The 25,049-nt window shown below is 31.3% G+C and overlaps 1 protein-coding gene across 1 annotated transcript in view; it reads left to right on the forward strand.

The window, feature by feature from the left end:
* LOC142330102 (ribonuclease Z-like) overlaps positions 1-21,085 on the forward strand; it is a 40,819-nt gene extending 19,734 nt beyond the window's left edge. The window contains exons 5-9 of the mRNA XM_075375167.1: positions 605-800; positions 8,138-8,235; positions 14,850-15,033; positions 19,237-19,317; positions 20,807-21,085. Of these exons, the coding sequence (XP_075231282.1) occupies positions 605-800; positions 8,138-8,235; positions 14,850-15,033; positions 19,237-19,317; positions 20,807-20,974 (727 nt within the window). The 3' untranslated portion in view covers positions 20,975-21,085. The remainder of the gene's footprint in view (positions 1-604; positions 801-8,137; positions 8,236-14,849; positions 15,034-19,236; positions 19,318-20,806) is intronic.
* The last annotated feature ends 3,964 nt before the right edge of the window (positions 21,086-25,049 follow it).

Raw genomic sequence — 25,049 nt, forward strand, 5'->3', positions numbered from 1 at the left:
TAATAAGAAAAGGCTAGGGGATTACAGAATTACATAATAAAGAAGAAATCCACATTATTTCATATTTGAACAGCTTTTGTAAATGTCAATATAAAAACTGTCATTATAACAGGTTTTGTAACTGCATGACTTTCTTTTAAGATTTTTAATGGTGTATAACAAGTTTTGCCCCTTCATTATATAGTAAATTTGAAGCTAAGTGATAAAGAATACAGTGGTACCAAAATCTCAATTTTTTTTATGTTGTTATAGCTTTGTTACTCATGTGGAGTAACTAACATACCCATTCCTTATTATTTATTTATTTATTTATTCTTGAATAGAAATTTCATCTAATTGTGTATACTTTTCATTAAGCTCTAGAACTGTTTACTTAATTATGTCTAAATTATAAAATAGTTCAATACTGTTTAAGTAACATAAACAGGAAATTATTGACCCAACAGTTCAAAATTGTAAGCAATTTCTTTGGTTGAGACTGATGAATAGTACATATGATTAAATGTGCATTTTTTTGTGTTTTCAATCTATCATTGTTTTATAAATATTTTTTTTATAATTTATTATTTGTTTTTCTTTAAAAATATATATTTTTTTGTTTCAGATTTAGCAATGGTATAATTTCTGTTAAAGCAACAATGATTAAACATAAAGTTCCAACATTTGGTTATGTAATTTCAGAAAAAGATACACTTGGCAATCTTAATGTTGACAAATTACGCGATATTGGTCTTGACCCTGGGCCGTTCTGTAAAAATATTAAAGAAGGAAAACCTTTTAAAGCAAAGGATGGAAGAATTGTATCTTTTCATGTTATAATCTTACTGTGTTTTATCATTTTACTAAATCTTTCTTTTTTAGACGTTTAAGAGTTTTATTTTAATAATTGATTAATTGTTAATGTGTAAGAGGAGAGTACCATGCGTAAGAAGAGACTAGGATTCTTTGGACATATCATGTAGATGCAAGATTCAAGTCTTCTGAAACAGCTAGTACAGTACAATCTTGACTGATGGACCAGAGAAATAAGACTTACATCAGAAGACACCACAGATAGATAAAATTGAACAAGAAAATCAAGAACAAAAGCACTCATTCATACTCACAAGAGAAAGCTCACAACACAAACATTTTCAACACTAGAAATGGCACAAAGATCAAAATGTATAAAAAAAAAAATACTAATTGATTAATTATTTATATAACTTCCTGTACATGTAGTCTAGAACTAAAGTAATAAAAAAATAAATTGTGCAGATTACAGTTAAGAATTTTGTAACTAAAGGTTTATGAAGCGATACACAAAAGGATTTAATTGCTTAGATACAAAAGATAAAAATTTCTCACATCGTTAAAGTTGACTTCTACAACTAACTTAAGGGAATAAAACTTGCAGTATCCTGTTAAATAAATTTCAGGAGAACAAAACACCTTGAAAAATGTTATTGTTATTTGTAATGACCTTCCTTATTACTTGCTTTATAAATTGCCAAAGCTAACAGAGATTGAGAGATGGAAAAACTATATGATTCATTCAATAATTATTTTTGACCAAAATAATTGATGTAATATGACAAGAAGTTCTAATTTTTCACAACTGGACAATACTGTACTAGAAAATGAATGAATTTTTCACCAGAAAAATTATATTTCATCATCACCAAATCATACCATCGTGTCTGCTGAGTTAGACATTTAATCTCCAAACAGCTGGGTTAGAAAAGAAGGATTGAACACACGGCATCACAAAATCCAGACATTTCTCTAAATAAATTTTATTGTACGGTGATAGAGAGAAGTACAGGGTCAGTTGAGAAATTATTCTCATGAGTTTGACTATCTAACGGAAAGAATAATTACAGTCCTAGCAACCATTCTTCCTAATATGCTGGTGACGACATGGAAAGAAATCATTTATCATTTCAACAGCTGCAGTACATATTATAATATAGACCATTGTAATATAATCCATTATTTATTTTTTGAATAATTTTCACCCCAACTTGAAAAATTCCAGTCATTCCATGTACTTAATAAGTCTTTGAAGAATCAGCTACGGATTTAGCTTGATGTTGCCGCTCTCATTCCTATATTTATTTCATATTGTTTGATCTAGCAACCCTAATTTTTTTCTTTTGTGGTTGTATTGGGTTGTTATCTTTTGTTAAAAGGTAGTTGGGATTTTTTGACTTTCAAGATCTTTTTTATTCACACTTTTGGATCATTCCTTATGTTATGTTTAGAATTCATGTTAAGACTTTATTTCTTGGATCCATTTATTTTGGGTTTTGTTCTTTAGCTGGTAATCTATAAGTTGTTTAGTGAGTTGGATAGTACACAGAGGTAGCTGAAAAATGCAACTCCTTTTTCACATTGTATCTTTTATTGATTTGTTTTCTTTGTAAACTATATTGTTGGGATTATCCATCGTTTACTGTGGATCTGATGTTTGAAATTTATGGCAGTTCTCATTATTCATCTGTCCATTTTTTAAAGTTTATTGGTGTTTAATTTGAAGAGGGTTTCACATGCATATGTGGTTTCTGGTTTAGCGACTTGAGTTATAGTGCCTAATTTTTGTTCTGATTGATAGAGATTTCTTCTTATATGTTGGCCGGGTGATTCTGTGGGTTTGTTTCAGTTTACTTACATGATTTTCTACTGATGGTTTCTTGTTGAGATTCTGTGTTACAGAGATATTCCATGTTTTACAGAGATATTTAAATTTTTGGATGATTTTTATCTTGTTACCATTGTTTAGTTGAAATGCTAAGAGTTCTTGTTTAAAAGTGGCCATTATCTCTCTTTTTTTAAATGATGTTTATAATTTAGTTTTGGCTGCTATTTTTTTTAATGTTTGTACTTTGTGAATTGCCTCTTCCACATCGTTGGGTATTAGGGCTAAGTCATCTGCAAAGGGAAGGCATTCTCTTTGATTTCTTTTCCAATTTTTATCCTGGGTGGGACTTCCTGTTATGATCTACTTGAGGGCACAGTTGAAAAATAGGGAGGATAATTACCTCCTTGATGAAGCCCAGTCTTAATCTCAAATTCCTCTGAAAGTTGTCCCCTGAATCTCACTTTGGCCTTGGTGTTGGTAAGTGTAATTTTGACTAGGCTAACCAATTTCTTATCAAAACCAAATTCTTCTAATATTTAGAGTAGCAATTCTCAATGAATGCAATTATATGCCTTTTTGAAGCGACAAATGTAATCACTAGACTCTTCGATTTGGTCTTCAGGTGTTTCACAATTCATTTGAGACTTATGAAACACCTGAACAGCTTCTTTTTTTGATCAGGACAGCATCTTCCTGGTTTGAATCCACCTTGGTATTCACAGAGTTTCGGATCCAGTTGATCTTGAATGCAGGCTAATTGGATGTTCGAGAAATTTTTCTAGGTGACATCCAAAATGGATATTCCTCTACGTTTGTTGGGATCCATTTTGTTGCCTTTCTTATAAAGAGAATGAATGATAACTGTGTTCCAGTGACTAAGCATCTTTTTGGTGTTCCAAATATTGATGAAGTGTGTAAATTTTGTTAGGGGGTTTCATTTGCATTCTTCCAGAGTTCTGCTGTGAGCTGATCATTTCCTTACATCTTATAATTTTTAAATGAGTTTATGGCTGTTTCTACTTCTTTAATAGTTGGTGGATTAAATTTTCAATTGGAAGTTTGTTTACTGGGTTCTTGTTGAATTGAATGTACTCTTTCGGCTCTTCAGAATTTAATAAGTCTTTGAATTTCAGTGTAAAATTCTTCAAAATATCTTGGTATTTAAATATTCTGTAATAATTAATCTCTTGTATTAATTTTATTTTTGTTTTTGGGCTACTACTTATTTAAGGTGATTCCATCTTATTTCTTTGAAGGCTTCATGGCAGGCTTTTAATTTCTTCTTGGGACTTCTTTGTTGATTGTTTAGCCATGCTTGGTCTCTTCTTGATTTCTTTGTCGCATTCTTCATTCTACTTCTGGTGTTTCTTTCCTATTTTTATTGCAGTTAGTTCTTGGGTAGTGTTTTATTTTTTTAATGATTTCATCAAGTTTATTGTTTAGTTTCTGATTTTGCTTGATTGTTGGTGTTATTTATTAGTTGGGTGAGATCATATTCTCTTTTGTTAATTTTATCCTTGAGTTTAGGTTTGGCTTTGGGGGTCATTTTAATCTTTATTTTGGAGATGTAATGGTCTGAGTCAATGTCTTCATCTCTCTTTATCTGTTTACCCTCCTGAACCAGGATGGTATAACTTCAGAGGATGATATATATGAATGTAAATGAAGTATAGTCTTGTACAGTCTCAGGGCGACCATTCCTGAGATATGTGGTTAACTGAAACCCAACCACCAAAGAACACTGGTATCCATGATCTAGTATTGAAATCCATATAAAAGTAACTGCCTTTACTAGGATTTGAATCTTAGAACGCTCGATTTCTACTCCTCTGTGAACCTTCACATTATAGATCTCCCTGTGATACTTCTTGCTTATGGCAACGTGATCAAGTTGAAATCTGCTGCCTGCCAGGTTAGAGTACTTCAGTGTTTAGAGTTTATAGAGTTTTCTTGCAAATCTTGATGTTTTCAGAATGGGTTATGGTCTCTTCAGAATTCAATTGGTCTCATCCCAATCTTGTTTGCTTTCTTGAGTGCTAGGTATTTACCAACTACATGACAATACTTTCATTCTTGATCAATTTGTGCATTGAAATCTCCTAATAGAATTTTATATGGTGGAATGGGATGTTGCTCATTCACTCATCTGGTTCTTCTCAAAATGTTTCAGCTTGCTCTTTCTCAGTTTGATTTTTATTATTGGTTTATTGTTGGTTGAGGTGTGTACATTTACAATTGTAATTGTTTTACTCATACATTTGATGGTGAGGGTCATTGTTCTTGACATTGTTGAGTTGAGTGTTTTGATTGAATTAATGATATTTGTCTTTACTGCATATCCCATTCCAATTGAGAGCAATTTTCCAAGAGTCATTTGTCTGGTGATCCTTTGTGGATTTGGTAACCTTAAGATTTGAAGGTCCCTTGATCTGTGTTCCTACCGTCTTGGAAGGTTATGATTGAAATTTTTTGTTGATCTTATATGTTGGTGAGAGTTTTAATTTCCCCACCTTCAGCTGGGAGTAAATGTTTAATGTGGCAAAGAAAGAGAATTTATTTCTTTTGTTAGATTTTCTTTTTTTTTTGTTAAAAACGTTTTCGTTGGAGCTTATGTTTTTTGTTTGTTGGTTAGTGTGTTTAAATTGAGGGTTTCCAAACACTCTGACATGTCATTTTCTTTTAAGTGATGGCCCTCTATATCCAAGCACCATCTTCTCTGGTCTCTTGTTCAGTCACCAGCTGGTTAATTCTTCTTAAAAGACCTTTCCTTGTTTGATTGTCAAGTTGCCAACTAAGTAACTGGATGAGTCCAATTGGAGTTACAATTCTGGATGTGATACAGAAAGGTGATTATGAAGGATGAAAGGTGACTTGTGAAGCTGTGATTAGCCTGTTTCAGTTTAGTTTGCCAGTTGGAATCTCCAGTTTCTTGTTGGTTGTCCAGATGAAAAACATGCAGGCTCAATCCAAATTTTGTAATTAAGGTGTTTAGTTTGGAGTCTAAAAACCAGATCCAAATCATTGGCCCATAATCTATTATATATAGAATAATATAATGTAATCATGGAACCAGTGATTAGAATTATTCCACATTACTGTTAAACTAGAATGAATCAGATGGTGAATTAAAAAATGAGGTCCTTTGCAAATGTATTTCCAAAACTAGTATTGTAAAAAAATATTTTGCTTTATTAAAACTTTTTTAAAAGTTCCACATTTCTAGTTATAGTAGGTGGAACATTAATGTTAATAATTCTCTGAAAAATTATTTGATACAATTTAAATTAATTGGTCTAATTATATGAAACAATAATTAAATTAATTATGCTGCATCGCTCTAATTAATTTCTTTTTTATATACAAAATAAGCTTAAATAAAAATAAAATCGTTCTAAAAAATTAAAATTTAAAAAAATACTAATTCATAATTTGAATTTTTTTTAAATAGCACCAAATTAAGGGTAAATTAATCATCTGTAATTGCTTTTAATTATACCCCTAGTTCTAAAAGTCAGAATTTTATTTTTTAGTAAAATTTTTTGATTGTTTAAAATTTAAAAAAATTAAAACAGTAATATATTTTAAAGTAGGGTATTTTAAAGTAGGGTAAAGTAGGGTTTGGTTTTAAGTTGTCCACCCAGTACATTACATTTGTTTCAAATAAATAGTACTTTAGATTCAGTAGCATATTTCAAAATTGTATATACTCTTTTGTAAGACAAAATATAACTCTCTTCATATAGTAATCACAAATCTCATATTTTTATTTGATTTTAGAAAGGTCTGTATTATAAAGGTAAGGCAAAAAATAATGAGAAATTTTTATTTCCCTCGCAGTCACATGGTATGGCAGCAATGATTGTTCTGCTATAATTCATAACCTTTATAAGATGTTTATTGAAAGTATTGTTTCATTGTTAGCTATTTGTGATTGTGTTTAAAAGTCTGTTTAAAATGAATGTTCTTTGTCTGATTGCACCAAGGAAGAAATGTGAGCAGTGATAACATTTCTTCAGTTCAGAAGGGGTGAAACCAAAAGAGATTATTTGTTGAATGCAGCAGCAATATGGAGAGAGTTGTTTGAGTAGAAGCAAGATCTACAAAGGGATTGATCGCGTTAAAAATGGTAGGATTTCTCTCCTTGATGAACTGCAGTAAGATAGGCTTTCCACTTCAAATACTAACAACAATATTGAAGCACTTAAACAGATGATTATCTGTAATCGACAAATAATAATAATAATTACAATAACAATAACAATTATTAATAATAATAATAATAACAATAGATGACATTGCAGGTGAATTGAATATAAGCAACGGCTCAGCATTTTCAATCATCCATGATTCTTTAAACTTTAGGAAAGTCTGTGCTCGCTGGGTTCCACATCAATTGACCAGCATTCACAAAGAGAATCGTTAGAAAATTTCCCAGAAGCTTTTGAAACATTACGAAGATAAAAGAAACTAATTTCTTAAGTGAATAATAACTGTTGATGAGACATGGATCCTTCGCTTTGAACCCAAGAGTAAGCGACAAAGTTTACTGTGGAAACATCCTTCACCTCCACAGAAAAAAGGTTAAAACTCAGATATCTGCAGGAAAGATGATGATGACGATATTCTGGGATATGGAAGGTTCACTTTTGATTTACTTCACACCTAAAGGTCAATCAGTAAACAGTAACTACTGTGAGCTACTATGTTTACTAAAGCAAGAAATCAAATCCAAAAGACGTGTAAAACTTTCTAAATGCATGATTTTTGCTTCAGAATAATACTCGACCTCATATAGCCAAAAAAAACAGTCCTTTGCCTTCAAGATCTCTGATTTGAGCTGCTGGACCACCCTCCATACAGTCCGGACCTGGCTCCAAGTGATTTCATCATTTTGGCCCATTAAAAGAAGAGTTGCAAGGGAATCATTATCAATCTGATGATGAGACCATAGAAGTGGTGAAAAATTTTTTGCACACCAGGCTGAAAAAGTTTTCTTCCAGGAAGGAATTCAAAAGCTCATTAAAAGATGGACTGAGTGCATAGAAGTAGGAGGGGATTATGTTGAAAAATAATGGATGTATTATTTATGTAAATACAAATAAATATACAATTTTTTTTTTTTAAATTTCACTTTACTTTTTGAATTGCCATTGTACTTTGTACAGATAACTTACTTTGCTGTGATTAAAAAAAAAAAAAAAAAAAAAAAAATTGTTTCTAAAAGATTTTTTGGCAGATCAGCATCCAGATAATTTAAATTCTTAATATGCACTGAATTCTTTTGTTTGTTCATTTAATGTGTTGTTTAATGGAATTTATAAATAAATTGTGTAAGCAGTGAAAACTCCACTGATAAAAAGGAGATGCATAATTAAATTAGCTCAAAAAAAAATATGATAGAATATTTTCCATGTAATTTGAAAGCAAGTCTGCTAAAACTGTTCATGTTTTTATGTGAAATGTTTGTTTCTTATTCAGATATTTTCTTTTTTCACTTTTTGCTTAATTTAATTTAAGATTGAAGCATCAGAAGTTCTTGGGCCAACAGTAAGAGGGCGTAAGGTAACAATACTGGGAGACACTGCCAACCCATATTCAATAAGAAAGCTGGCAATGTACGGTTCTATGAAATGTTCATTTATTAGAGTATATGTAAGTAAAAAGGATTAATAGTATTTGACAGACGATATTTGATAAGGTATGTTGTATAAGTATATAATTGTTTTAGAAATATGTAATGATTTTAATTGTTTTTGCTTGATTTATTTTGTTTTGCCTGATTTATCACTGGTAGCACCTTTGAAATTGATGCCATCAGACTTTATTACTTCTTTACTCAAAACTAGTAATGTTCAAATAATGATGAAACCCTAAATAGACAAACTTTTAAGTTTCAATTTTTTCTGTAAGTCTGAAATTGAACTTTAGTATTATTTTATATACTCTGTTACGTTTTATTCATATCTGGTTGGTACCCTTTAAAATCCTACTGAAGAAGTTACATTAGTTGTGTTTGATATATATAAAACAAGAGTATAAAAAGTTGATGACCAAGCGTACAGAATTCAATAAAACTTTTTACCTTATGCTTGTAATTATATAAAAGCACTTTTGAGGGTTTCCATCATCATCAGTTAATGAGACATATTCTTTCTTAAAAATTAAAATTGTAAACATAAAAATTTGTAGTCATAAAAGTTAAAAAGATTAAAAATTTTTTTTATGTTACTGTACTATAAAGTACAGTATTGTATGTGTGGCTAGCCATATGTAAAAAAAGTCCAATCTTTTTAACTTTTATGACTACATATTTTTATATGTTTACAATTACAAGTTTTAAATTTGTAATGTGTTATTTTTAAAAGAATATATTTTATTAACTAATGATGAGAGAAACCCTCGAAAGTGCTTTTGGGTCAATCCATTTGAAGTGACCCAAGGAGTAGTTGTTTGACAGATTAAAAAAAAATTGAAACTTACCCACATGTTTTCTACATGCCTCAGGAGCTTAAAACTATTTTTTTTTAATTTTCTATGTAAGCAGTTTACCTGTGGCAGCCATTTTTGTTACGGTGCGCACACCTATTTTTGTGATTGTAAGGATTTACAGAAAAAATCATAACTAAAAACCTATTGGTCCTGGAAGGATGAAACAGAAAGCAATTTATTAATATTTTCTAAGGTAAAAGATTGCCCAATGGTTTATTTGCCTATCTCTCTTCTTTCTATGAAAAAATTACCAATAAATTTGAACATGGAAAACTGTGAAATTTCACTTTTGGTAATTTTTTCAAGAGGCAGGGATGGCATACACAGTTTGAATTATTTTTTTATATGTTAGTAGTTTTACCATAAATAATATTAATGGTGATATACTCACCCTTAAATTTTTATAAATATGTGAAAACTAATTTTTTTTCTAAAAATTCAAACTGATGGTGCTGGTGACAAAAATCTCAAATTTGCACAACTTGCATTGTTTTTGTAGATTTTTATGGCAAATAAAAATGTTTCTTGTATTTTGTACTAATAAATAAGTTATAACCTCTCAAAAATCATGAAAAACCTGTTAAAAGCGATACCATTTTGACTCACTAAATAAGCACTCCAAGGGGGTTTCTTGTCTGGAAAAAATTACCAAAAGTGAAATTTCACAGTTTTTCGTGTTCAACTTTATTGGTAATTTTCTCAAAGAAAGAAGATAGATAGGTAAATAAATGACTGGACCAATCTTTTACCTTCAGAAAATAAGAATAAATTGCTTTTTGTTTCATCCTTCCAGGACCAATAGTTTTTTACTTATGATTTTTTCCATAAACCTTTACAATCGTAAAAATAAGTATGCACACCATAACAAAAATGGCCGCCACAGGTAAACTGCTTAAATAAAAAATTAGTTTTAAGATCCTGAAATGTGTAGAAAACAAGTGGGTAAGTTTGAATTTTTTTTAATTGGTCAAGCACCGCTTATGTTTTTTTTTGGGACACTTCAAATGGATTGACCCTTTTATATAATAACATGCATAAGGTAAGAAGCATTATTATATCTTTGACATAATTAGTACAGATGAGAATGTGGACAAATACAATAACAAAAAAAGAATTGATTTCTCTAAGTTAATATAAATACATATATAAATATATGAAATACATACCACCAAATATTGTAATTAGATAAATTAAACTTACCACATTAATTTACTATTACTAGTTTTGGTATTAGCCTGCATTAGAGTTTTTGGATATTTGTAGTAATGATAAAAAAAATGGGATATGCGCTAGAAATATAATATTACATCAATAACAAACAAAAATATAAAATGATAATCACCAGATCACATCCCAATAGGAAGTCTTACGCTTAAAGACAGGGGGGGGGGTGACATTCCCACAGGCTTAGCTTATGCAGTTTTCTTCTTACTACCAGGTGTGTAAATATGAAACCAGAATTTGCCATAGCTGCCAATGTAGTAACCGTCAAACCGCATGATTGGCGCCATTTTCTTTCTTTGACAGCTGACAAAGATTTTCAACTCACAACAGTACAAGTTTTATACAACAGCATAGTTTTAATTAGCATTGAAAATGTCAAGTTTTGTACCTACAAACTATGATTTGCAGACAGCATTGATTTTCTGTTACCATTTAAAGAAAACTGCTGCAGAATCGCATCGATTACTTGTTAAAGCTTAAGGTGAGCATGCTGTTGGTAAATCACAGTGCTTTTTGAGTGATTTAAAAACTTCAAAAGTGGCAATTTTGACATGAGAAACGAAGAACATGGAAGATCACTGAAAACGTTTGAAGACAAATTGTTGCTAAAGATGCATGTAGGCAACTGTTTTTCACCACTCCTGTTACTACTGCCGACTATTAATTTTGTAAAACCCATTTTTCAAGCAATGTGACAAGGTGACTGACTGCTGCAGTAGATAATAAACTACAACACATCAAGAATACTGTGCTGCCATGTTTCCTTCATGTAGAAAAATTCGCCGAGAGGAAGTGGTCACTCCAGATTGCGGTTAGGGCATACCAGAGGTACCAATGGTATCTGATGTCATCAGAAAACAACCAGCCCTCTGTGTACGATGTAACTGCTGCATGACTGTGTGCCATATCCTTGTAGATTGCATAAGTTATGCAGCCTTTCGTCGTAAATTTAGATTACCAAGAATCATTCACCATATCCCGGTCAATGATAAGAAAGTTTTAGACCAGGTGTTGTTATTTTTACAAAGTATCAAGATATTTCTATAGAATTTAATATTATTTTGCCATCTGAAACCAAGAACCATTCTTAATTCAATTTTTGTTTACTGGTATATACCAGGTGTTTAAATATGAAACCGGAATTTTTGTATAGAAAATATACATTTGTTGTATGAAAATAATAAAATATATTTTATTCAAAATATTGTCAATCACTAGCTATACATTTTCCCATCTCTCTGACAATTTATGAATGCCACGCCAAAAAAACTGTTGCTATTTTGAGGCAAACCAGTCATCAAGCCATTTTTGTACAATTTTTAGCTCAGCGATATCGTCCGGCATCGGTGGGATAAACACCTTATCTTTCACGTAACCCCAGAGAAAGAAATCACATGGCATGAGGTCTGATGGCCACAGCATAATGTGTTGGTCTTCTTCAGACCCACATCCTATCTAGCGCCTAGATAATGTGTTAAGGTACTGTTGAACCTCGTTATGAAAACGGGCAGGACAACAATCTTGCTGGAAAATGAATTCATTGAGTAGCCGAAGCATAAGCCATAATTGTAACATATCCAGGTATATCATGCCGGTTACTGTGGTTTCCATAAAAAAGAACAGCCCATACACTGCCTTAAAAGAGATCGCACAAAAAATGTTTACTTTCAGAGAATCCCGAATGTGTTCTATATAAGCATGTGGGTTTTCAATTCCCCAAACTCGCACGTTATGACGGTTTACTTTGCCGCTAATATGGAAAGCAGCTTCATCGCTAAAAATTATCTTGTTTAGAAAACCTTCATCTAACAACATCTTTTCCTGTAACTGTAAACAAAAATCGAGCCTACGTGTTTTATCTCCATCAGAAAGACGCTGGATTAATTGAAGATGGTACGGTTTGCATAATAAACGTTTACGGAAAACTCTCCACACTGTTGTTTTCGGAATTCCTAATTCTCTGCCTGCAGCCACAGTCGATTTGACGGGCTGTGAATGAATCTTGCACGCACACGTTCGACATTGACTTCTGAGGTTGATGGATGACCAGTTGATTTTTGCTTGCACAAGCAACCAGTTTCACTGAATTGTTTATACCATGCACGAATTGAATTGTCACTTGGTGGCTCCTTATGAAATTTCAACCGAAACACACTGGAACAGAAATTACTGACTGACAAGTGAAATTCTAACATACAAAATGACTTCTCGCCTCCCGTGGCAGCCATTTTCTGTACTGTCGACGCTAGCAAGCAAATGTTTTACTAACTGCCTAATATATGTGGAAAAAACTAGTTGAAGTACTCTTTCGTACAGTACTTGTTTTATTCTTATGAGTGAAATAGTTTTTTGTTAATTAATTTTCGAAACTCCGAAGAACATTATGAAGCACTCTGTATATAAAATTGAAATAATTAAAAACCTTTTTTTTAAATTAAAAAAAATATTTACAATGTTCCAGGACATATTTCCCAAACTTCAGGTACTGATTCAGGATACCAAAAATGAGTCCTATCAACAATAAGAGTCCTATTTTGCTTTGATTTCCTTCTGGACTCCATTAAGTGATTTTCAAAAAAATATATATATTTCTCAGGAATAGGTAAACCTACTTTAAAAATTACCTACTTTACAAATCTAAGACTTGTCTTATTCTTGTTCCACAAAATAAAAAGTTTTGAAAACCACCTTCAAAAATTTCAAAATGGGGCGGCGCCATCTTAATTTTTTAATCATCAATATCTTTATAATCATTTGTTTGATCAGATTTTTACTAATTACTAATTTTATTAAGTAATTTTTTTTTAACAAAATGACACCTCATTTGTAAAAATCCATTGTCAAACAATCAAGTTATTGCAGACAAGCCGTTAGTTCGCTTACACACCATAATGCAAGGTGATAATTTATATTAATTTACTATTATTATTTATTATTAATAATTTTTATTACATTTAGTGAAGGAAATTAAAACAGGCAAAAAATTATCAGCTTTCATTACAATGCGCGTACTGGTGGGTTAATTGTCTGCAATAATTCAGTTGTTTGTAAACAGATTTTTACAAATTAGGTGTCATTTTGTTCAAAATAAAAATGTTTAATAAATTTTGAAATAAGCAAAAATTTGATCAAACAAGTAATTATAAAGATATTGAAGATTAATAAGATGTTCGCCATTTAAAAATTTTTGAAGGTGACTTTTTCAAAATCCTTTATTTTGTAGAATAAGATTAAATTTGCCAAATTTAATTAAAGTAGGTTTACTTGTTTCTAAGGAATAATTTTTGGCATCCAAAAGGAAATAAAGCAAAATAGGACTTGTTGATATGAATTTTTTTGCTCATTTTGGTAACCTGAATCAGTTCCTTAAGTTCAGGGAATACATCCCAGAACACTGTGTGCATTTATATGTATATATATATATATATATGTGTTATATATATGTATATATATGTGTTATATATATCTATATATATATATATATATATTTACTGTATTATATTAACTCTTTCATTTCTGGAACACCTATAACAAATAATTTTTTTTCAAAGTTTACAGGGACATTTAGGAAAAATAAATAGAAATTAGTCTGATTAATAATGCATAATACAATAAATAAGAAAAAAAGTTGAAAAGTTGAAAAGTGTTGTGAAGATTGGAAGACTTTCTAACTCTAAAAATTTCTAACTATTGGGGAGGGGTAATTTCCCTTTTAAGGTACTGCTAAAAGAAAATTTTTCATAACGTATTTCTAAGTCGGTGAACTTCACTCCATTTATGATGTAACACTGAAATTTTCATGAATATTTATTCCAAGTTTAGTGATTTCTTTTAAAATTACTCCTTAAAGAGGAATTAAAGTCCAACCAACAAAATTTTTGGGAGTTTCTGAGGATATGTATTTCTTCTGAATCTGTCATGATAAAATCTTAAAATTTTGGACATATGATAACTCCATTTCAGCAACCTATGAAAACACACAACAGGTTTTTTATTTAACCTGTGAAAACTTTACAAGGATGTAGATGAATTAAGAATAAATTTTTATAGTTCCTGTATATTTTCTGATCAAACTGTTATAATAGCTAGAATTAGATCAGATAATAACCAACAATGTGTAATGTGTAACTGGTGCTTCCTTCTTTGCTATTCCTAAAAAGATGAAATAGGGTAAGCACAAATCCCCTAATTAACATACATATTACCAACATATTTTGAATAGAAATTAAAAATTCAATGTAGATATTAATTTAATAAAAGTTATTATTTAAAATAGAAATGTAGTAAGTATATGTAGTATGGTATAAAATTTTATTGAACAAAATTTTTATTTTTGTAGATATACGAAGCTGATTTTTTTTATTTAATGAAATTGTTACAAGTTTAATCTTAATTTATTGAACTGATTTTGTCTGTAAAATTATTATTTGACGTGGCTTTCCTACTGACCATATAAATTATAGAATCATTACAAAATGATTAATTTTTAAAGTATTCATTTTAATTTTTGTTACAGGAACAGTGATGTGGTAGTCCATGAAGCAACTTTTCAAGATAAAGATACAATGAAAGCCAACAGAAGTCTTCATTCCACACCTTCCATGGCTGCTTTGTTTGCAAAAAAGATAAGAGCAAAAACACTCATATTGAATCACTTCAGTCAACGTTACTCACCTTCGTTTAAGATCAAATATGCAGGGGTACAGTGATTATTAATTATAAATGTATATTTACATTTTTACGTGTTATTTTCATTTTTCATCATATTACCCACATTGAATCAAATTGCTTTTAAAAATTATAAAATTATATAAAAAAAAATTATAAAATAAAATAAAAATTATAAAATTCTATTATAAAAATTTATATAACATAATACATAATTTATTTAACACATATTATATTTAACTAAATAAAATAATTGCAGCTAATATGACCGCAAACATTGACTACGTAACACTTTTAACAATATTAGTCAACTTCAAATTTAAGTTAAACAAGATCAAATTGTACTTCCAGTTAAGTACAAGTTCTTCGATACACTATGTTAGTATAGATGATAAACACATTCTATTTAAGAAATTATGAATAAATTACACCACAGGAGATGTTTACAACAAAGAAACTTAATTAAGTAGAAAAAAAAAATTTTATTAACCCAGAATACAACAAAAAAGTAAGTCTTTTTTTAATTTACTTTTTACAAGACTTTATAAATTATGCTGTAACTGTAAAGGGTGAAGCAAATCAGAAATGAGACATAAATTATTCCTGAAAATGACAAGGACATTCTCAAGAATAATAAGCAATTCATAGTAAGCATTCCATACTATGCTTACTATGAAAAGTGAGAGATAAAATGGTTTCTCATTGTCTTCATTAAACTGAATATTCAGTTGGACATCAGCATCCCAAGCTGATATTCAGCTCAGTAAATTACACCTTAGGCTGCACAGATAACAGCATCATTATACTCAGAAAAAGCAAGAGAAATTGCTGCTATCTTTAGTACTTTTACATGTGTTCATAGCTATGAGAAAAACTGGGATTGATAAGTTAAATCAAAAAATTAATGTATCCTTTTTCCCCTTTTTCTTATGAAACAGTTTGTAATAAGCACTGCTTATCTAGGGTGATGTCATACATTATCATACTGAAAGTTCACATACATCTATTTGTTGTACGAGGTCTGTTCAAGAAATACATGGACTGTTTGAATTGCTCGGGTCCAGTTGGTTCCAGTGAAATCTGCTTGGCGTCGCCATGTTCATACATATCAGCTGATTACAATGCAGTTTTTTGATTGCAAATATCATTATTGGTTGCTTAGCTACGCGTTGTTTGTGATGTGTTTTTTCGTTTGGCAGATTTTAGAATGAGTGACTTGAATGAGCAAAGAATTGCTGTGAAATTTTGTGTTAAACTCAGAAAATCTACGAGTGAAACTTTTGATATGCCCAAGACGACTTACAGTAACGTTGCTATGAAGCATGCGACATGTTTTAAGTGGCATGGACACGTTTTAAAGATGGTCATCAGTCGATTGAAGATGATGAGCATCCTGGACGTCCTTCCACGTCAACTGACAACTCACACGTAGACAAAATCAACACCCTGGTTCGGGCAAATTGACGTCTGACCATTAGAGAGCTTGCTGAAGAGTGTGGGATATCAGTTGGATCATGTTACGAGATTTTAACCGAAAAATTGAAGATGCACCGTGTTGCTGGGAAATTTGTTCCACACCTGATGACGGATGACCAAAAAGCCCATCATGTCCAGACTTGTCAAGAATTGCTTGAACGTTCAGAAAGAGATGAAAAGTTCTTGTCAAGGTTCATAATAGGTGATGAATCTTGAATGTATGGTTATGACATCGAAACAAAGGTTCAGTCGTCCCAGTGGGTGCATGAAACATCTCCCAGACCAAAAAAAGCTCACCAAGTTTGTTCCAATGTGAAGGTAATGTTAACAGTTTTTTTTTATGCTCAGGGCGTAGTCCACCATGAGTACCTCCCAAGGCTCCACAGTGAACCAGACTTACTACATTGAAGTTCTCAAACGTCTGCGGGACGCTATCTGGCGGAAAAGGCCAGAAATGTGGAAGAGGTGGTGACTGGTTTTTTCATCACGACAACGCTCCAGCCCATTCAGCCCTCAGAACTTGTGAGTTTTTGGCCAAACACTCTATCACTGTTTTTCCCCACCCACCCTACTCACCTGACCTTGCTCCTTGCGACTTCTCCTTATTCCCCAAACTCAAAAGACCTTTGAAAGGAAGAAGATTTGAGACAATTCCTGAAATTGAGACAATCGCGACGAAGGAACTGAAGAACATCACAAAAGAAGCATTCCAGGACTGTTTCCAAACATGGATACACCATTAGGATAAGTGTGTGTGTGTGTCAGGAAGGAGAGTAATTTGAAGGGGACCCAGACAAGTAACTTCTAAATAAAGTACATTTTGTTTTATCACATTAGTCTATGTATTTTTTGAACAGACTTATGTCATTAGACATATGCGTATAACCTATAAAGTAGTGTGACTTTCTAATCACATTAATTTCCACAAGAAGTAAATGTAATATTTTTCATTGCTAGTTAGTGTAGTCATTTAATTGTTGTAGAGTTGGGGTTTACAAAGCCATAATATATTTTTTTTCTTTCTTTTACTGTTTTGCAAAATTTATTATACTAAACCATCAACAATAAAAAAGTAACAAAAAAAGATTAAAATTCATTCAAACTGTAAAAGAAGTGCAATTTTGTTTTGAGGTACCAATTATTTAACTGGTTGATTTGGCCATTCTCCATTATTTTCTGTTCTCTATATATCTTAATCACAACATATTTCTACATTCTATCTTCTCAGTTATCTGGAAACTAAGAATGAAATCCAATCCTTGTATTTTTTTGTTTTTAACCTCTACTCATCATGATTTAATTTTAAAAAATGGAATATATAATATACAGACCACCAGCCTCATTTATCTAAAAGATTTTGGCATGGACTTTATATTTGTCTTGTGCCTTCATTTTAAACTTTACCAACCTACCTAATTTTCCTGCATAGCACGTTATTTTATTTTCTGCTTTTCAAATTGTCTCTGTTGATATAACTATTACCTTTGATGTCAGTAATGTAAGTACTTCACACAATACAAATATTTAAAAATATTTCTTTTAAATTTTAGATATATCTTTGGTAGTAGGATATTTTTTTTCTTTATGAAAATGCTTCTTTCTTATTCCTACCTGCTTCAGATATCCCTTACTTCATTAACCTTTTTTAATTTTATTCTTTAAGTTGCAAAATTCTGTAACTTCTGGTATATTATATTCTCCTATTTTAAATATGTACTTCCTTATTTTCTTCTGCCACAGTTCATTACCTTTGTTTTACTCTTTTTTGTTTTCAAACTGAATTTCTCTCTAGTAATAATACATTTTTTTGATATTATAAATAGCAAGAAATAAAAACATGATTTTTAAATAAAGAGACAACAATGATGGACAGATTTAATCATTCACCTCAAACAAACCAACTTTTCATAAGCTATGTGATTTTGGAAGTATATGTGTACTGACTACTCAGTGGAGTCATGGATCCCAAAGGGTTGCATCATCCCATTTGGATGAAGCACCTATCTCATCTTAATATGAAGCACCAAATGCTGTGAAGCGCCAAAATTCATTATCTCATAATATATTAGTCATGGGTTATATAAAAACTATTCAATCCCTTTTTCTGATTTTCATAAAAATTTAATAATATACTTGTACACAAATCATCTTGTCAAATTACATGATTATGTGTTCCCTTATTTCAGAGATATTAAATACAGTATCAGTAACACAAACACAATATTAAACACAACCTCATGAATGACATACACACACATTAATACATATAAAATTATGCCCTAGTTATTTTTTCACTTTTGACTCAGGGTACCTCAAAACTGGATAATTAAAATATTAATTAACCAATATTTTGGGTGAAAAATTTTGACCTGTTACAATATTTTACCTAATTTTAATACCAGTATTATTCTAAATTATCCTGGAAAATGAAAATCAATCACCGACAGATAATAATACCTAGTAATACATTTAGGTGGTGAGTTTAATTTTTATCTTAATTGCTGTTGTATAAATAATAAACGTTATACTTTCAATATTATATATTTTATTATATTACAGTATAACATAACTCACCACGATTAATCTGTTTTTAATTTATTATTACTGTTAGGTTAATTATTCATTCTTCATCTATCAATAACTACATTCTTTGTGTTCATGCAGTCATCTCATTCATTATTTATGTAAATTGTGTATCCCAAGTTTATAAATTTTATCATTTTAGCCTCTACATAATCATTAAATGCTTTTGTTTTCAGTATCTTGATGATAGAACATACAACAAAACAAAATTCACAAAACATACAAAGAAATTGACTTCTATAGCACTTTACAGATTGGTAAGAAACATAATCAACAAACTGGTCATACACAAACAAATTAATATTATTTATTTTTGTATTATACACTATATGTAAATAATTGTAGTTGCATGTGTGTTTTTCTTATGTTGTTAAAATTTAAGATTTGTGAACTAGTTATTGCATGTACTTAATTAGAATAATGTAAATTATACCCTACAAACTTTTGAAGAAGTTTGGTTCAAGGAATACTATCTGTTAACTGATCTATTATGTTATAAGCTGTTGTTTTATTTATTGTTGTGGTGTATTTTTACTCTTGTATTTCTTATTACTACCATTTATGAAAGAGTAAATTTACAGTGCTGTATACTTAGGTTTGCCATTCCATGTGGTAGAGTGGTAGCATCTCTGCCTTTTATCTGAAGGTTCTGGGTTAAGGCCTGGTCAGGTATGATGTTTTTTCACGCTACAAAATAAACTTTATTTATTATTAAATAAAAAAAATAAATTTATAAATTTACTCATTATAGATATGTAGATATAGTAAAAAAAATGCATATGAATAAATAGAAATCCAACCAATACTAAATAGTAAATAGTATTACAGTACTAAACACTGTAGTGCTACATGTGTAAATGGCCAACTGGAGATCAGGTATAGCTTCTGAATTGTTACTTTTAGTAAAAAATTCCCAAGAATAAAATAATCATAAAATGATATCTTTTAGTGAAAAATTACAAAAATATAGGGGTTGCTATTAAAAAAATAAAATCGACCATCATGTTAGAAATCTGAAAAATACAAATTCATACGGGGAACTTCACTTATTTTTCCCTAAAGATTATAGATATGCATTGATATTATTCAATTCTGAAACTTTCCAATGTGGTGGTTAATTTTTTTTTTAGATATATGTTGGTAAAATATAGTATTTTTTTTAGATGTTTACAATATCTACATATCCACCCCTTGTGGTGACAAGGGGTTGCTATTAAAAAAATAAAATTTTTCATCATATTGGAAATCTGAAGAATTTAAAAATATCAATGCATAATTATAATTTTTAGCGAAAAATTAAGTGAAGTTCCCCATTTAAAGTTTTTTTAGCTATTACAGTTTCAGTAAAAAGTGAGGAAAAATAAATGAAATCAGAAGTTTATTGGCATAAACTTTAGAAACATCATTTGGTTTTATAAATCTGCAGCATATTCAGTTAATCAGTAAATTATGTTTAAATAAGTTAATAAATGTTTAAAAAATTAACAAATACAGTCTGCTCTTCATTTTAAATCATTAAGCTACTTTTTAATAAATTAGTTGTCACAAAAATTTCCACCATCTTTTTTATGTTTGTTAAATACTGATTAATACAAATTTATAAATCTATTTTGTTCTAGAACAAATTTTTGAAAAAATTATATTTATATGTTCAAGTGCTTACTTGCAATTGATCATTAATACACTCTTTTTATGAGTGTATTAATGATCAATTTTCAAGTATTGATGAACTCTTTTTATTTACAGTCACAGAAAGTATCTACACTGGAAGAAGAAGCTAGAAGGATGTTAAGAATGTTAAAATATCCTTGTGAAGTCAAAACAGCTAAAGAATTTATGGTTGTTACTGTAAAGAGAAATATCAAAAAAGAGAAGAAAAAAGCAAAGAAATTAGAAAAACTTTATTGTAATTGAACTATGTTTTTGTAATTCCGTAAATAATAAAAACTATTTATCCAATCCTGCTGTTAATTAACTATTAGTAGCAAAGTAAACAGGAATTAGTTTGTTAGCAATTTCCAGAAAAAATACAGAATAAAATTTAAAAATAAATTCATAAATAAATCTTTTTTTTTATTATCAACACTAAAAAAAATTGTCCATAAATCTACATATATCCATCACATACAGAATCACTAATAAAACATTAGTCAAACAAAACATCACACAAATATCTAATTTATTCAATTTACCTGGATTCTACAAACCCAACCAACAAGATCTACAATGAACAAACAGAATACTGCTTTGCTTTTTATAATTGATATAAGTAACATAAAAAAAAATTCTGTGAATTCACTTTACAAATCAAAACGTTGAACAAATCAATATACCTAAGCACTATGAAAATTTTGCATGTAAATACTCTAGGACAAACCAAACACACTTTGGCTGCTTGAAAATATAAAAACATTTTAAATAAGCAAACACAAATTAAACTTTACATACTGTGGATATAAAAATGCATTAAAAAGAAAAATTATTTACAATATCCATATATAATATAAATTTATTTATACAGTAGCATCCCCATCATGGTTTCCTAATGCTATATGGTTACTATATGCCCTTTCCTGTTGCAGTCAGGGCAAGCAAAACAAGCCTTTACTGGCTAAATAATCCCCTGATGCTTTTGAAGCATCAATCATAATGTTAGCAAATTTCATGAAGGTTGATTTGAAAGCGGTACCATAAAACTGTAAAAAACAATTTGTTTTTATCCCTTAAAATATTGAAATTCAAAAGCCATGAAAATGGTTTTTAGATATTTATCTGAAGAGTATTTGCAGACCAAAACCAAATTCTGCTAGCGACAAACATTCCTCCAGTCGCAGTGAAGAGATTTGCACCATTCAGAATTAATAATTAATATTTGCAACTTATATCTTCCTCCAAATTCAGAAATCAGTGAAGATTATCTGTCCAGTCTGTTTTCATTACTCTGCCTAATAATTGGTGATTTCAATGCCCATCACTATTCTTGCAGCTCAACATTGTGTTCATCCCGAGGCACTGTAGTTGATTGACTGATGCAGAACTTGGATCTCTACTTATTGAACAACAGATCGTGCACATTTGCATCACCTTCATCAGGTACATTTTCGTACATTGATCTAAACTTTTGGTCAGCAACCCTACTCCCACGTCTTGGTGCATTTTCAAAAATTTCTTTGCAAGCTGTCGTAGACCGGTTGTAATCTCCGTCAGTAATAGTTATTTGCCTATGAATCAAGGCAGATGGGTGGTACAGAAAGTACCAATTAATCCAGATGCAGATGGACCAAGCAATCCTTGTATACAAGGATCCATTATGACGAGCGGTAGCACGATCCACCAACTTGGAAAGTTTACTCACCAGATTCTCGATTGTCCCTCTAACATCTGTAAAGGGTAGCTGGCCTGTTGTTTCTTGGTGGGATTAAGACTGCAGGCTGGCACTAAGGGATTGGTATAGGGCTTTATGTAATTTCAATCGAAGACCGACGAATGAATTGCTCTGCACCTTCCGCACTGCTAGGGCTGTTACCGTACAGTGTTTTGGTGTGCTAAATGAAAATCTTGGTTGAATTACATTTCTCGGACAACACAATCATCTGTTAAATGAAGAAAGATTCAACCCGTGTGTGGATCAGTACAGTTACCACAGCCAATTTGACTGCAATGCAGTGGAATCCTTGGCAAGCGCATTTGGAGAGTCATTTAGGACAGTTTCACTTACATTATAATACTATCTTGAGATATAAATTGCAGATACAAAATATCAGTTTGTGATTGGAGACTTGTAAATTGAATTAAACATATTCTTTCTCTATAAAGAGCTACAGTATACCTTAAATTCTCATGAACACTCTGAAAATGATAGTATCAGGCTCAGTATGTTATCTCGCCTCCCAGATATTGCACTGCGATATTTTTTGTGTATTTATAATAGAATATACTCTGACCATGTGTTTCCAGTTTCTTGGTCAGAGGCACAGGTGTTCCCTATACAGAAACCTGGTAAACGTAAATCATGCCCCACAAGTTATCGTCCTATCTCCTTGACTAGTACTCTGTGAAACGAGATGGAACAAATGGAAAACCGTCGACTAGTATGGTACCTTCAGAGAAAAGCCCTAATTGCCTCAGAACAATGCGGTTTCTGCCAGGGTAGGTGGTCTATTGGTCATGTAGTTTCCTTAGAAACTTCTATTCAAAACGCCTTTTTACTTCACCAATCCCTGACTGCTGTATTTTTTAATTTGGAAAAGGCGCACAATACATCATGGAGGAGAGTAATCGTAAATACACTTTGTGAATGGGGTATACAAGTTAATCTCTCATTTATCAGGGGTTTCCACACTGGTTGGTCGATCTGAGTTCGAGTTGTGACGACAGTATCTGAAAGTTTCACACTAGAAAACAGAGTACCTCAGCGAAGTGTCCTAGCCTTAATCATAAATAGTATAACAGACTGCATGCGAAAACCCGTTGTGTTCTTTATTTGTAGATGATTTTTCTATACTTAGCATGTAGAATGTTAGCTACACGCGAGAGGCTGCTTCAAAACAAAATAACCCGCTTAGAATCATGGTGTGGATCTACTGGATTCACATTTTCTCAGGAAAGTGTATTTGCTTTTCTTGGTTGAGGGAAATATGTTGACCCTCAACTTTATTTACATGGTGAACCAGTTGAGGCATGGATGTGGGTTAGTTTTCTAGGAATGTGGTTTGACTGACGTGGGTAGCACATTTAATAGAACTGAAGGTAAAATGTCTAAAAATGTTGGACATACTGAGAGTTCTATCTAACACCCTTTGGGGAGCTGTTCGTATTTGCATGTTGCACTTCTACCGAGCTCTGGTTTGTTCTCACTTAGATTACGGCTGTGTAGCTTATTCATCAGTGCTGACCATTGCTCGATGCAGTCAATCATTCATTCATCTCTCTTGCTACAAATGCGTTTCGCTTAAGCCCTCTGGTAAATCTGCTGGTGAACAGTAATGAGCAATCTCTTTGTGGTAGACAAAGCAAATGATATGCTCCTATGCGGCTCACATTAGAGCACAACTAAATCATCCAACCTTTGGTGTAGTATTCTCCAATCAGCATGTTAATCGATATTTATTTATTAACATGGTAAAGATAAATATTTTTGGGTAAAGATAAATCATGCCCCTCAATTTATCATCCTACTCCTTAACCATTACCTTGTGCAAGTTGAAGGAACATATGGTTAATCGTCGTTTAGTGAGGTACCTTGAGAGAAATTCCCTAAGTATCCCGGAACAATGCGGTTTCCACAAAGGTAGATTTTCTATCGATCATATAGTTGCACGACTTCCTACTTCAACATCTTGTTGCTGTATTTTTTGATATGTAAGAGGTGTATTACATAGCTTGAAGGAGAAAAATCCTAAACACAGTAAATGAATAGGATATACAAGGAAATCTCCTTTTTCAGGGGTTTCCTCAGTAGTCAGGTCCATTCGAGTTGAAACGATGACATCCGAAAGTTTCACAATAGGAAAATGAATACGATAGGGGTGTCGTAAATGCTACTTTATTTGCCATAGTCATAAATAGTATTACAAACTGCATGCATAAACCTGTTGTGTTCTTTATTTGTTAATGATTTTTCAATTTGCATAACATCTAGAACTGTAGCTACTGGCAAGAGGCTGCTCCAACCCGTCTATAATCCTGAGGTAAAATGACTGGATTCACAATTTCTCCTGAGTAGACAAAATGCATTTTCTTTTCATGCTTGAAACATTTTGACCCTCAACTGTTTTTGCATGAACCATCCACACGGGTTAGATTTCTTGGATTGTGGTTTGACCAACATAAGTAACACATTTAAAGGAGCTAATGGTAAAATGTCTAAAAATGCCAAACATGCTGGGAGTTCTACCAAATAATCATTGGGGAGCAAATCATGTGTTGCACCTCTACCGAACTCTGGTCTGTTCCCAATTACACTATGGCTGCGTGGCATATTTGTTGG

The sequence above is a fragment of the Lycorma delicatula genome, chromosome 9 (genome assembly GCF_047948215.1).
Source record: "Lycorma delicatula isolate Av1 chromosome 9, ASM4794821v1, whole genome shotgun sequence".
NCBI lineage: Eukaryota > Metazoa > Arthropoda > Insecta > Hemiptera > Fulgoridae > Lycorma > Lycorma delicatula.